The sequence below is a fragment of the Scomber japonicus genome, chromosome 11 (genome assembly GCF_027409825.1).
Source record: "Scomber japonicus isolate fScoJap1 chromosome 11, fScoJap1.pri, whole genome shotgun sequence".
Taxonomy (NCBI): domain Eukaryota; kingdom Metazoa; phylum Chordata; class Actinopteri; order Scombriformes; family Scombridae; genus Scomber; species Scomber japonicus.
The window spans coordinates 33,006,725-33,020,880 of record NC_070588.1 but is presented as its reverse complement, the minus strand read 5'-3'; the positions used below and the strand labels follow the sequence as shown (position 1 = coordinate 33,020,880).

Below are 14,156 nucleotides of genomic sequence, written 5' to 3'. Positions count from 1 at the left end.
AGTTTTTTCTCGCCACTGTTGCTCATGTGGGAATGTTGGGTCTCTTTAAAGTTAAAACCTGAAGAGTTCGGTTTAGAACCTGCTCTATGTGTAAAGTGCCTTGAGATAACTTTGTTGTGATTTGGCGCTATACAAATAAAGATTGATTGACTCATGCATTTTAACTGATGCCCCCCAGTGGCCACAAGTGTATCCATCCAGTTCATATACAGTCCTTAGCATAATCTCCAAAACAGGTATTGCTTTCATGCAACAGTTGCAACAATTCCATCTAAGCATGAATAAATGTTTAAAACTTAATAAATGTGAAAAAGACACTTTAATGTCTCCATTTGTCATTCTGTCTTGCAAAGCAGACTGGAGCAGATCATGAGGATCCTTTGCACTGAAGCAGAAATCATTATGAATGAAATCGTTGTGAATCGAAAATCGATTTTGTATCGAATCGTAGCCCCAAAAATCGGAATCAAATCGAATCGTGAGATAGTAAAAGATTCCCACCCCTAGTTGAAATGCTTTTTACACCTTTTTTAGAAATACATTTATGACCTATTTAATGTGTTTAGAAGAAAATGTCTGAATTCACTTTACACAGTCTTAAAGCTGCAGTTGGTAACTTCTTTGGAGAGAGAGGATTTAGCATCAAATTTGAAGAAGTACACCTGTCAGATCCCTCCCCCTCCCTCTCCGCTGCACTCCTGCCCTGCCTCCAAAGTCCCTCCCCCAGAAGAGGCTGACGTGCGCGCGACAGCACGCGACCATGGATGTGCATGCGATCGGTAATACATAAACTACACTCCACACAGCTAGATATAAAACGCTTTACAGTGACTTTCACATGGTTATACCTTAACTAGAAACTCAGAGATATGAGCTAGACCGAGCTGAGGAGGAAGGGGAGGGGGCTGTGTGCGTGAGCAGTGATTGGCAGCTGTCAGACACTCCATCAGACATAATCCTGGCTCTGATTGGGTCTTTTTGTCCGGTCACGATGGATTCTGGCAATTTGCAGTAGGAGCAGTAGACTAAATGAGCCTGTTTTTTTTTTTACAGATTACTAGTTTCATGTAATGCTGTCTTTACATAGTGACAGTCTTAGCAAATATGACAAAAAGTTACTTTTATAAGACTTACCAACTGCAGCTTTATTAGACAAGATACATGTAACACAAACAGCTTTTGGGGCTGTTGGAAGGTATTTGGTGCTAAAGGCTAAATATGATCTGGACCTTTTATCTGTAATTGACATACAAAGATGAAAGTGATATCCATCTTCTCATCTGCTTTAAGGGGGAAATGCCAAAAAAAGTCCCTAACTGTCCCTTTAAATAATTCCTCTTCATAAAGTTTGTTAGCTGTAAACCAATGAAGATTTTCCTAAATACTAGACTGCTGACTCATCACTCCATCATCTTCATTTTGTGAATAACATATCTCCTCACACATACTGAGACACTAGTATAGTATTACTGGTTCCTGTGTGTTCACATTACATAATATCATTACCTGTATTACTGACTAATCCGTCCATCAGCAGAACATAGCGCCAGGAATTCTGAAATCTGATTGGTCCAGATTAATCATCCAATCCTCTGAGGGTAGTGTCAGCGGAACTTAGACGGAGTTACATAACACACACATGCAAATTGATCCTTCCATTCCGTATTTGTTATATATTGATTTGATACAGGGTGAGTGGTGCTACTAGTCTGCCTCAGTGGCCAACTATGGTACTGCAAGTTATAGTCCTGAGTCACAGAGAAAGCATTTTTGTCACTAATAAAAGAGCCATCTATTATTCTTGTGTATCCTTTGATAAGTTTGCATATAGACATATAAACTATTTTAAAAGACAGCAAAATTAAGGATACATTTTACAAGTTTTAATTCTTGTGTCTGTGTTAATTCTTCAGTTATCTCTTCTTATATGGAGTTTATTCCCTATCTTAATTCAAGAGCATATTAAATGGATTTGAGAGCAGTATTTATTGATTTCATGCTCAGATTTTGTGATATTTTCTCTCAAAACTCTGCTCTCGCACTCAAATTAGCTCTGTGCATGCTCACAGTGTGTCCTCGCACTCAGGGAACTTGTGCTCACGGATCTCTGCTCTGCTCTCGGATGTTTTGTGGATCAAAGCTGTCAACCAATCGAAGGCCGGCTAGTATTGACCAGACTAATAAAGTTGTTCATGCAACTGTTGCATGCATACCTGTGTAGTAATATTTGGTAACAGTTTGTTACAGACTGAAAAATAGTTAAAAAGGGGTAGGAAATTAAAACTTTTTTTACTATTATAATACAATATAGCTATTTTAATGAAAATTACGGATGGTTGTGTATTTATTAAATGATATTTTATTCCAACAGTGGTCAAAAAAATGAAAGAAACCACATTTATTACAGTACCAGAGGTCAGGAGTGGATAAACCCGGTTGAAAGAGTGCCCGCTCGTATGCGACGCTCCTTGAAGAACAGCAAACGCACCCATAAATAAACAGGGACAGTCTGATTGGTCAATACTAGCCGGCCTTCTATTGGTTGACAGCTTTGATCCACAAAAAATCCAAGAGCAGAGCAGAGATCCATGAGCACAAGTTCCCTGAGCACGAGAGGAAGAACTTGAGTTTGAGCGCAGGAAATCTGTGCGAGCAGCGTTGTAACCGAGTGCGAGGACACACTGTGAGCATGCACAGAGCAAATTTGAGTGCGAGAGCAGAGTTTTGAGAGAAAATGTCACAAAATCTGAGCATGAAATCAATAAATACTGCTCTCAAATCCATTTAATATGCTCTTGAATTAAGATAGGGAATAAACTCCATATTTCTTATATGTCATAGACACCGCTGAGCGATCCAATCAAATCTGAACAATCTGATCAAATTCCTCTTGAAATGACACCAAAGTCCACTTTGCATGCATCACATTATGGAAGCTAAAAGCACTCATCTCATTCATACACCCTCACTAGCTGACTCCATAATGAACAATAAACAGAGATTCACTCATCATCGTATTCAACTGTTTCTCCATCTATAAAATGTATAGAGCTGTAATTTATCATTATTTTCATGATCAACAAATCTCTTGATTATAACTCATTAATCATGATCAAAACCAAGTGACACAAACAAAGTGAAATATTGGCATTTAAATGAATTAAAAGTTGAGATTTGTGTGATATTCACAACACATCGACTGTATTCCCTCTATATTAACGCCTTATCAAGACATTTAGTATTAAGTTACAGAATGTAAGTTTCACTATGTAAGTTAAATATTAATCAGTAAGTAGAACCAAAACTAGGTACTGAAAGAGGCAAAAATTATTTGATGATTATGATAATAATTATTATTGTTGTTTCAATATAAAATGAAATAACAAAAATGAAATGACCGAATTGCCATTCACCTCAATGAAGGTGAGTCTGATAGAAGTTGGCAGAACCTACAGAGCTTCCACGCGCGCGCGCGCGCACACACACACACACACACACACACACACACACACACACACACACACACACACACACACACACACACACACACACACACACACACACACACACACACACACACAGTATTGCCTGTCACAGGTAGCATGTTGGTTGGTTGGTTGGTTCCAGATGGAGATGAGTTTCCCATCATGCCCCCACCTGCCCACTGTGCTCACACACACACACACACACACACACACACACACACACACACAAGCACACACGCAGTATATATATTATGTTGGTATTATTAATATGATTGTAAGTGCCACTTGCTGACTTCCATTCACTGTATAGAGGCATCACATTCTCCTAATTCAAACCTTAACACACTAGTAGTAACTCTGAACAATTAAATGAATGGTTAAACATGTAGACACACACACACATACACACAATCAGTGGCAGTCCAGTCTCATGGTGACCAGGCCATGTGGCTCACCGTGGGAGGTTATGGATCATCGTTTAGAAACACACACACACAAACACACACAGGCTGCAGCACTGCATCAGTCCTCAGAGTCACGGATGACACTGATCATGTAAACTGCTCTGTAGTAAATTGATTGTAAAGTGATCAGTTGTTGTTTCTTCACACTTCTTACCGGTCCTGAACTCTCCAGAGATACTTCAATGTCTGTAGGAATTTTGAGCTCTCCACTTAGAAAGAAGTAAAGCAGAGCATCCCAGTTGCATTCTAATTGTAAACCTGGACAGGCTGCATGAGTGTAAAGCTGAAAGTATGTTTGTGTTCTTGTTGTTAAGTTTCATTATTACAAGCATGCCCAATTTGCAGTTTGAATCATACCTCATGTGTATTCCATGATTTCATCTTACAAAACACTAAAGTACTTTGATTTCTTGTATACTCACTGCCAATTTGGCTGGATATCATCTGACATTATTAATCATTAATTATTGACTTTAATACTGCTGTAGGTAAGATTAACAGAGTTTGGGTATGGATACTGTCTGTCTGTCAGCTCAGGTCTCACCTCCATCACATACAGACACACAGACTGCTGGGTGAGACAGGATGAAATCAAGTGTAGAAATAAACAACAACAGCTGATCCATTTTTATAGAAATATCTAATCAACACACACACACACACACACACACACACACACACACACACACAGTGTGCTGACAGGCTGACTGCATGCGTTTGTTTGTGTGTGTGTGTGTGTGTTAATCTCCTCACACTGAGAGACTCTAATAACCCCCCATGGGCTCAACCAACTGCTCTCTACTACTGCCAACACACACACACACACACACACACACACACACACACACACACACACACAGTGCTGGCTTAATGACATTAGCTTGGATGAAATACAGCAAAACAGATTGGCTTCAGCCTCACTGTATTTACACCTTCATCCTGCTCCACTAACCAGTTCTATCTGAATGGATTTCAACCAAAATCTACCACACACCAGGGGATATTACCAATATAATACCATCATATTATCACTGTGATACCCAAATATTACCACAATGTGACTCGACAGGAAACCGCGTTAACCTTGAAAAGATTTATCACACCGTCAGTTCTGAACTGGAGGGAGCTCCGTTAGTTTCACACACTAACACTGAGTGTGTTTGTAACAGCATTATGTGAAGCTCCTGCTACTTCCTGTAATCACACAAGAGGGAATCTCTGTCCGTCAGCCCGATGTGAGTTGTTACCCAATTATTTCCAGCTTCTTGCACAGCTACGTATGGCAACACCACTCAGGAAAAACAAAATTACTCGCCCGACTCAGTCTAGAATCAAAATGCAAAATAATAACTTTTGACTGGTTTATATCTGAAGACTGGAAGAATAAGATAGATCCAAAGACTAACAATGTAGACATGTTTAATAAGTCACACATCTTACTCACTGTAATTCTAAAAACAAAATACATGTAATTATTAACATTAAAGACCATGTAAAGTGAATTCAGACATGTTCTTCTAAACACATTAAATAGGTCATAAATATATTTCTAAAAAAGGTGTAAAAAGCATTTCAACCAATTAGATTTTTGGCGGGTCTGAAAATCATTGCCGCGTTAGCATAAACCGCCCCTGCTGCTGTAGAGGTATAAATACATTCAGCGCACACTACTACTACTACAGTCTACAGTTAGCCAGTTAGCTGAGTTAGCCGCCGAGCTAGCAGCTGAGTCAGCAGCAGAAAGCTCTCAGACGTAGCGTCCATGTTTCTGGTAGAGGTGGTGACTTTGATTGACAGGTGACACTCGGTAGGGGGCGGGGTTTCAGTGAACTCGGCAGGCACTCCCACAGTGTTTGGTAGCAGAGAAAGAGGCTGATTTTTACACAACTTTGAAGCCTAATTTCATATATTTGGTGATTTTTTTAAGCATTCAAATTTGGCAGGGTGGTTAACAACACACTTTTCTGTGGTATGTCAAACTCAGAACACATATTTATTCTTACTTTACATGGACTTTAAACATTATTTAATTAAGCAATAGATTTTTTTCATAATGAATGCTCAAGCTACAAGGTTGCATTAACATCTCTAGGGGCCTCTGGGCACTGAAGCTCATGTGCCCTAAAAATGTTTTTATTCTATTCTGATTGGATAACACTGCTGTTGGGTTTAACTCGTATATTCTTGTTTTGTGATCATAATTATTAACATCAAGAGAATAGGTCAGACCTATTTTGTCAAGTCTGACAAAAACAATTAAATAAAAAATAAGCGCACATAATTTTTTTTCGCCCATCATTGGGGGACCCTCTCTGCTCAAGGGTCCCCGGGGCCTATATTGCCTGTATGGTACAGATCCGGCCATGTCAACAACAGAACATTAGTATGCTTATATTTTCTAACACTACTTTCTAACTTTCAGTGCCAAAGAATTCCATCTTGAACATGAACTCAGCAGTTTGAGCTAAATGAACAATAGAAAAACAGCTATAGGATAGAAGCAGAAAGAACACATCGGTGTATATGCTACAGTGTGTTAAATATCACACGTGTAAAATGGCTCATGCGCAACTCGTATCCATCTGTTGAAACTATATTGACAGTAGTTTGTCCGAGTGGTGTTGCCATACATAGCTTTCCAAGATGCTGTACCTGTTTTTTTAAACAACAATTTTTGTCAATGTCATGACAGTAGTGAGTGAAAAAGATAACACAGTAACAAATAAAAGTAAATAAATAAAGACAATATATGAACACACACAAGAGGTTTAGTTATTTGGGTACATTTCTGAAGCGTCTGTAGTCAAGTCTAGCTAGTAGAGGAGAAAGAAAAAAATATATTTCTAAATCTGTTACTTTTATGTTGGGGGAACAGAAAATAACAATAATAATAATAATAATAATAATAATAATAAATAAAATGCAATGCATAGAAGTATATGGGTGTTTGAGGACACAACAGAGCATTCACACACTGAGACTGCTGGACACTTTCTTGCTTATAATAAATATAAAGTGATCACACACAGTACTTGAGTTCTTCTTTCAATATGACAGGCATCTGGATGCATTTTGGATTTCATAGAATAATAATTAGCATTGCAAAACAAAGAAGTGCTCCTATGAACTGATTCATGATTAAAAGGCACAGACTGAATTTGTGACATTCAACAATTTAAAATACAACTCATCTGACCTGAATATCTGGTTTACATGGCTGAACTGAAATTAACTAAAATACGACTTAATATGACATTATTTCACAATATAATCATCATCATTGTCATTATCATCAACATGTCCATTTTACTGAGATTTTTATTGGCATATTCCAGCAGCTTCTGCATGTCAGTAATAGTAAACTCTCAGTCCAGTATCAACCTGTTACAACCAGTGTTGTACTTAGTAACACGTTAGAGTACTTGATTACTTTTTATGATGTAATGAGTAACACATTAGCTCCACAATTTAAGTTCTCAGTTCCTGTTGCTACCTTTTTACCACAAGAAAAGAAAATCCACCACAAACTCACACCGTTATCTCTCAGGTAGCCACCTGGCAACGTGTACGGCAGCTCAGAAGGGACAGCATTAAATTTGTGGAATTATTCACATTATTTTGAATTAAGGAATTAAGGGCAAGAACATTACAGTAATATGTAAGTTGCACCCAGGTAACTATGGTAACTCTACTTCTAACTTGAAGAAGCATATTTAGACAGCATTTCACTTTCATTTGTGAATTATTATATACACTTTTATAGTTTTTTATGTATGTTTTATGGCTGTTCAATAAAAAGTCATTCCTGCAATTAGTGTAAAGATTGACAGATGATGGGTCAGACTTGGCTGTGTGATGATAGTACACTCATTCTATTTAAAGGAGGTCTGGACTAAAACAATAACCAGTTACTGTTCTCACAAGGTAATGCTGGAATGGAACTAGTTACTTTTGAATGGCAGTAACTTTGTAACATAATTAATAACTTTTCAAAGTAAAAAACATTCCTCAACACTGGTTACTTTCATATCTCTGTGACAGTCATATGATCACCTCTCATGTTAGCCATGGAGTGCTTTGCTTCAGGGAGACGTTTTTCATTGAATGTCGCGTCAAAGTGTTTCGTCTTTATTTCTGTCTCTGATGATGATTGGCAGCTTGATCCATATGTTCTAAGTGTTTCATATGACACTGACACTGCTCTGACTGTCACTGCTGATACTGTTTCTAATTACTGACAGCTCATTACTGAAGCCCACATTGGCCCACAGATGCAGAACATGTAGCCTTATATGTCAGTTTTAGGGGAGTTGATGATGTTAATGATCAAGTCTCATAAACTCCTCATGAACAGCTGACATTGATCAGACTGAAGCTAACTTTGTGCAGTTAAGAGATTTCATTGAATCTGATTTGGAACACTTGTACTGGTACTAGCAAACCTCACAGAAAGTAACGTTTGCTTTTACTCCAGAACATGTAGACCAGCCTGTTCCTATAAAAGACTCATTGATGCTAGCGTCATGCTAGTTTTTGAATCCCCGTCCAAGACATGGGCTGTGTTCGAAACCGCATACTACATACTGCATACTACATACTTCCATCCATACACACTAAATGACTAGATAGTAAGCAGACCGTTTACACTGTAGTAAACTACACAATAACCCACAATGCATTTCATCCCTACCCAAGCTGAAACCATCAGGCTGAAGCTGATTTCATTTTAGCTCTAACTCTGTAAATATACCACTTTATCCACATTTCTAACCTTTTTAGGAATTTAGTTTTAACGCGGAATATCACGGAATTTGACATAATTTGTCTGAAATGCTGTTTTTGTGTGGAAGAGGAACGTATGTCTGGGCAAAACTGCACGGAGGGAAGCAAATCTGTGTGGCATAACAAGTCCCCTCTACACACTGAGCCCATCCCCCTTCAAAACAATGTAAGCATGCAAAGCGGCTGGCCGCGGCTCTGTCTTTGTCGGCGAAAAAACTTCAAAAACTCAACACTAACCCCTCAGTACAGAGCCGAGCAGTTCCCGAAGAACTTCTATGTGTCAGAAGAACTGTTGCTTTGCAAAAACACACAGTTTTTGTAAAATAAGAGTAAAAGGTAAAAAAACAGGATTCACAAAAATTAAAACGGAAAAAATGGAATTTGGGAAAAAATAAAATGGATTTTTTTGGGCCTTACTACATACTTCAAATGATGTCAGAGTTAATACGAGTAGTAGGAAAGTATGCAGTTTCGAAAAGACCCATGTATACTACTTTCTGCTAACAATCCCACAATGCAATGCTCCACATTTTATAGATGTAAAAACTACAGTCAATACAGTCATGTGACTCTACAGCTGATGGTGACAACACAAAATGATGACAATTAGTTAGTGTCTGAAATCTTGATTTGCTGCTCACTACTGAGTGAACTATGTCATGTTTATTATACACAGATTCCTGTGTGGGGATGTTATTTTATATATACATATGACGCACCATAACAGTGACCTCAAATTTAAAATGTGCAGAATTTAGGGCCGTCCACACTAAGAATGATAACTATAACTATAATAACACTTATAAACTATTGATGTTGTACAGAGTAATAAAAGGCGGCTGCTGATTCAGTGTGTTGCCCAGAAGTATAGTCATTTTTTTCAAAGTTCCAGCATCTTTGTATAATAAAGAGAGACAAACCTATCACCTCAGTGTCCAATTTACAGCACGTCAGTCCATTCTGAGAGAGGAGCAAAGCTGCATTACAATAAATAAATATGAATAACTAAAGTCATCAGTCACTTTGTGTTGTGCTGTATGTTTTATAGGAAGGATTTTGATTGGCTGTCAGTGTTTTCATCGTTCACTGAATCGCTCTGAAAGTGATCCAACAACATCATTCTCCACTGTCGATTATTATAGTTGTGGTGTGGGAGTGCCCACCGAGTCCGCTGAAACCCCTACCAAGTGTCACCTGTCAATCAAAGTCACCACCTCTACCAGAAACATGGATGCTACGTCTGAGAGCTTTCTGCTGCTAGCTCAGCGGCTAGCTCAGCGGCTAACTCAGCTGCTAGCTCGGCAGCTAACTCGATGGCTAGCTCAGCGGCTGACCCGGTGGCTAACTCAGCTAGCTGGCTAACTGTAGACTGTAGTAGTAGTAGTGTGTGCTGAATGTATTTATACCTCTACAGCAGCAGGGGCGGGTTTACGTGATTTTCAGACCCGCCCACTAAATCCTGAACACAGAAATGTTGAAACACAGTTTGTGAAGCCTAGCTCCACAATTCAAATCTAAATGGTTGAAATGCTTTTTACACCTTTTTTAGAAATACATTTATTCCACAAAGAAATTCTGTATTGTCTGAATTCACTTTACACAGTCTTTAACCAATTCATAGTTATTCAGTCATTATAGTCCTTTACTTATATAATGATCACTTATTGTTATATTTTCTTACATAATATATTACGTAATTATTTTGGCTAGATAATCAGTTTTCTTATTTGGAGGCCACCAAAAATTCTCCTACAGTAGTCAGTAAATTACACTGCCAACAAAATACTGTCTGAATTTGAGCAGTGACTGAACATAAGGATCAGACACTGTTAGCTACATAACCCCACTGTGTGTGTGTGTGTGTGTGTGTGTGTGTGTTTGTGTGTGTGCGTGTGCGTGCGTATGTCCAGATGTCATGTTTCAGGTGGTCTCAACATGACAGAACTTCTCCATTACAGCACCAGCTGCCTCCACAGAGATGCAGTCTGTCCTCCTGTCTGTCTGACATGGGTGGGGATAACCCCCTCACCATGACAACCCATCACCGTGGTAACTGACCTGTGGGGGTCTCCGGCAGGATGGGGGTCCAGGTCAGTTTAGTTCGGGTGAGCAAGACGTCGTGACTCTTCTTCCCCAGTTTGAAGATCCCACGGAGAATGACACACTCACTGAAACACACACACACACACACACACACAGAGTTAAATATCAGCCAATCAAAGGGCCAAAACTGACATATTTATCAATGAAGTGACTGATGAATCATTAAGTAAGTTGTGCTGATGATCTATGATGTTTCACAAATGTCAAACTGTTTAGAAAGCATCACTAAAGCTGAACAGCACATGAGAACATTCATGCTGCTCACTGATCACATGTGCTTTATGTCCAGCTGGGTATTATTTTTAAATTTGCAATACCAGTATCACTCCAAGTACCTAAAGTAATACTAATACTAAATGAGCACTTCATTCAGTACCCATCATGTGAATAGAAGCATTATATTACATTAAATGTCACCACTCCTCCACATCTAAGTGATTTGATTTTAACACAAATGCATTTTGAGAGTCTTCAAATGATTCATATTTATTCATCAAAGAACACTTGTGTTGATAGGCTGTTAGCAAGTTCATACTGTAGTCATATTTTGACTATTGATTACAGGTATCATTTATTTCGGTCCATATCATAAAAGGTATCAAGTACCTAGCCATAGTTAGGGGCGGGTAGCAAGAGCGTTCCAAAAAATATAATAATTTCTTCTCTTTATCAATGTAACATGCAATATGTGTGACATCTATTTTATAGTTTTTACGTAGAATATTTTTTTTTACCTTTTTATTGCACTACGCGAAGAGAGAACCGATTTCGTCATTACACCTGTTGTACAATGACAATAAAGGATATTCTATTCTATTGTATCTCAGGTACTGTTCTACAGTCAGGTGAGACATTGCAGACATTAAAAATAGCCTCCAGCTGAGGTTCAAAGGTCATTCTAGTCCAAAATAAATGTCAATGAATCTGCCAATGATCACATTAACTTACTACATTAATCTGACAGTAACATTTTATATAATCATGAACTACGATATATGACGTTTTAAAGAGCTGACAGCCAGCCGGTCACGTGACTCACTGACAGGACCAATGATTGGCCTTTAATCACTAACTTTATGCTTGTTGCGATTTCTACAACTTCACTGTGTTTGCTGTGTGAACCAAGCGGAGAGCTTCTTCTTCTTCTTCTGTGTGTAACCTCACCTCTGCTCCTCTTCCTCCTCCTCTTCCTCTTCTTTCTTCTTCTTCTTCTTCCCGCTCCGTTTTTCTTTCTTCTTCTTTTTGGTGCTCTCTCTGTTCTCTCCCTGCAGCTCTTCTTCGGGCTCCGACATGTTTACAGACTCAACAGACGAACAAACAAACAAACAAGCTAACAAAGGAAAACCCGTCGGTTATGAATTTAACCTCTCTGTGGTAAACAAAGCAGCAGATAAACATGTATTAAGCTGATCACGGGCAGGTTACGGTGTGTTTCCGGGGTGTCGTCGCTATGGAGACAGCTTTACACGACTCACAGCTCGGGCACGCGGGAGATCTACGGGTGCGCGCTCCAATTTGTAGCGTTCATTCAAGCGGGAGCGCGCACAGTGAGTGGACTTAGAATCAGCAGGTTGCCGTTTGAGCCAGTATGTCACTGCTGCTGCTGTTTATCTGAGCTGAGTAACAGTAGACCAACTCAAATCTACCAGCTTAATACCCACATTATTCATATATGCCATAATAAATTCATAATGTGTATTTAAAGAGAATAAGTCATGCACATCTAGGTCTAGCTCCAAGCTACTGAGCCTCAGGTGGGGCCCTTCTGACTGTCCCAAAGTCGAGGTTGAAATCTAGAGGGGACTGTGCTTTTGCCATCAGGGCCCCTCAGCTTTGGAACAAACCTGCCTGAGGAAATAAGGCTCAGAGATTCAGTAACTTCTTTCAAATCTCTTCTCAAAACTCATTTCTACAGACTAGCTTTTATTTTATTTTTACGTATTTATTTTAATTATATATTTTGATATTTTATTCTCATCATCTCCTTACTGTATTCCATTATCCTCTACCTTCATCTTGTTAATGTCAGTCTTGTTTCTGCTCTCTGTGTTGTGTGTCTTGCTTTGTATTGTAATGCTTTTTCTTTGTCTGTCAAAGCTCTTTGTAAATAAATTTATTATTACTATTATTATTATTATTATTGTTATTATTATCATGTGTGCAGTCAGGTTTCCCCACAAAGTAAAAATACTCCTAAATACTACTAAATATTCAATGAATGAACAAAAATACATTGTTAATATTGATGAAACAATGTGTTTAGCTAGTATTTTACTGTTGTAGCTATTTGAGGAGGAGCTAGTTTAAACCACTTAACTACAGTGTAGTCTACTGGCTCCCAGCCTAAAGACTGGACCCCTCCAAAGGTCCACATGATAAATCTGAGGGGTGATGTGACAGGTCGTCCTCATTTTAAAAAATGTGGTACTTAGCAGGTGATTGGATGAACCATCTGTCTATTACTATCATAGTAAAATCTTGCGAAGCAGTTGGATTAGATAGAATCCTCATAAGAAGCTGATTGGTCTGAACCACCAGAGGTTTGGGTAATACCTGAAACAACCAAACTACTAAAACTACATAAAAAATAAACTAAAACTACTTCATTACTCGTTAAACTCACTAAATTGAACTGAAATAAAAAAGCAAACTGAAAAACTAAATCAAAATAAATACTAATGAAAATTTCAAAATCATAATAATTAACCCCTGATACACACTTTTGACAGTAGTTTCACACAATTCTACTGATCAACAGTTGATAGCATTAACATTACCAACAATCAGTAATGTGTCCTCTGAGGCAGAGATGAGACGCTAACTAGCTGTATGAACAAGGTAAGATGTGAAATGCTCATAATCACATGTGAAAATGTTGTATGGAGAAGAAAATGTATGAGTTCTATGATTCCTAGAACTGAAGGATACACAAACACATTTCAGGGGCTTTCATTTTATTGTATTTATGCATTACAAGTATGAGTAGGTTGGTTCCATTGATGAGTTACCCTTAGCAAAAAGTAGTATACTTGAAGTTAATTTTATTAAGTATGCTTGAGTGTAAGTATAAGTATAGTGTACTAGAAAGAATACTAATTTAATCCCTCTTTATTGGAACATTTTTTTTAGTTTATAAAAGTATACTTTAAGTATACTTTCTAAGGTCATTTTAAGTTTACAAAAGTACACTCTACAATCTATATACTACTAGTGTACTAGGTATATACTTCTAGTCCACATTTTAGTTTATTGAAGTATACTTAAAGTATAGCACAAGTCCACTCTTCTATATACTGCCATTGTACTAGTTCTATACTATATG

General features: G+C 38.1%; 1 protein-coding gene across 1 annotated transcript in view; it reads right to left on the bottom strand.

Moving 5' to 3' along the window:
* Window positions 1–12,126, bottom strand: part of cerkl (ceramide kinase-like) — a 77,327-nt gene extending 65,201 nt beyond the window's left edge. The window contains exons 1-3 of the mRNA XM_053328322.1: window positions 11,999–12,126; window positions 10,790–10,899; window positions 10,693–10,695 (exon numbers count right to left, since the gene is read on the bottom strand). Coding sequence (XP_053184297.1) covers window positions 10,693–10,695; window positions 10,790–10,899; window positions 11,999–12,126 — 241 coding nt within the window. The remainder of the gene's footprint in view (window positions 1–10,692; window positions 10,696–10,789; window positions 10,900–11,998) is intronic.
* Between the last annotated feature and the right edge of the window lie 2,030 nt (window positions 12,127–14,156).